Source organism: Trichinella spiralis (assembly GCF_000181795.1).
Source record: "Trichinella spiralis strain ISS 195 chromosome Unknown Scfld5897, whole genome shotgun sequence".
NCBI classification, from domain to species: Eukaryota; Metazoa; Nematoda; class Enoplea; order Trichinellida; family Trichinellidae; genus Trichinella; species Trichinella spiralis.
Window position 1 is genome coordinate 1 of NW_003532836.1, and position 1,586 is coordinate 1,586.

Genomic DNA, 1,586 nt, shown 5'->3' on the forward strand with positions numbered 1-1,586 from the left:
CAATCATAATTTTCGTTATACAATTTCTAACAATTTTTGTAACATACCTTTTCACCTTTCATTCCACGAAAAGCTAATGCAGGTTCTCCTTTCATGGCTTTAATTCCTGCAGCTCCGGGAAATCCTGGTGGTCCGGGTGGGCCAACTGATCCCGGCAATCCAAGACTGCCCTGTTTTTTCACGGAAATGACCGAAATGTTTTTCTCTTTTTATCTTACATGATTTGCGTCCTTAAGCATAAAGAAGAAATACCGCCAATAACATGACGACCCCTTGGACCTGCTGTGAATATTAACTTCTGGTGTACTTCAAAAATAAAATCACATAAAGATAATTAATAATTGAATATACAGTAAGATACATTATTTAAAATGCCAAATTAATGATAAAAAGGTTACTATCTAATACACTAAGAGAATAATGCATAGTTATTACTTTATTACGGTGCTGTTCAATAAACGATGGCGCACCGTAAGCAAGGTGCAAGAACAAGATGCCACATTCAGGTGAACCTTTAATCCTGAAACTTATTATTCTCATGTTTTGCTATAAATGCATGTATATTTAAGTATTTCAGCACTTTTCAATTTGAAGAAGCGTAAAACTTGAAGTACTTTTAGAGCAAAATTCTCAATTACATATAGTTGAACGTTGAAGGTTTGAACAAATCCATATTCAATTTGCTATTTTAGGTAATCGTCTAGATTTCATTGGAGAAGACGATAGAATTTTCAATTACACTTGCTTATGGCATTCAATTTCATTTTTAGCTTAGCATGTCGAATATAACTAAGCGCATAGAGTTATCTATTATGCAGGACAGAAAAATACCGTTCTCATACAGAAATCGTTTTCAATTTAATTTTGTTATCACTTTATATTTTTTTTCTAAATTTTGCACCATGAAGACATTAGATAAATCAAAATTTTCATCTAGTTAATTTTGCATGTCTTAGGGCGCAACCAGTGTGCCCAATCATTGTTTATTTTTTGTTGACATTATGTTCAGATTCATATTGAAGTAGAATATCCAACTTACGTAAGCCGGTGTTTAGCGCTACGTGAGCGGTGTCTGTCTTTTATGCAAATTGGGCCGTTTCAAAATTAACTTCATATTAGCAGTGCACCAGTTAAATTGACTTTGTTGACTAACAGAAGCATCGACAGCGATGTTTGCTCGATCTATTTCTGCTTTAACAACTGAGTAAGGTGTATTATTAGATATAGAAGAATCTTATCTATTCAAACAAAGGCGTGGTGCAGTTTCAATTTGAATTTGCATTTCAATTTGTTTGCTTTTGAGCTTATGCGTGGCCTGCATAATATTTGTTCAAGGAAATGAGAAATACGTTTCGTACTTGTTAATCAATAGAAATGAACTTTATGTAAATTTTCCTGAGGCGACTATTAGTTGCTCTAGAAACTCATTTCAAATGATTGTAGGCGAGCGGTGTGCGGCGAATGAACAATGGCGTTTCAATACGATGACAGACGAAGAAGAACAATAAAAACGGCTTTGTTTTTTATTTATTATAGCATTATTTCATTAAATTAATTCTTATATATTTTAGATACCAGAAGAATTG

At 33.4% G+C, this 1,586-nt stretch overlaps 1 protein-coding gene across 1 annotated transcript; it reads right to left on the reverse strand.

Moving 5' to 3' along the window:
* Positions 1 to 47: 47 nt before the first annotated feature.
* Tsp_13909 (collagen alpha-2(IV) chain) lies at positions 48 to 502 on the reverse strand (the record flags this gene model as incomplete). The annotated part of the gene is made up of 3 exons (XM_003366494.1): positions 471 to 502; positions 219 to 306; positions 48 to 170 (listed from the first exon to the last, which is right to left on the reverse strand). Coding segments are annotated over exons 1-3 (243 nt in total), but the record flags the coding sequence as incomplete, so codon positions are not given.
* Positions 503 to 1,586: the final 1,084 nt, after the last annotated feature.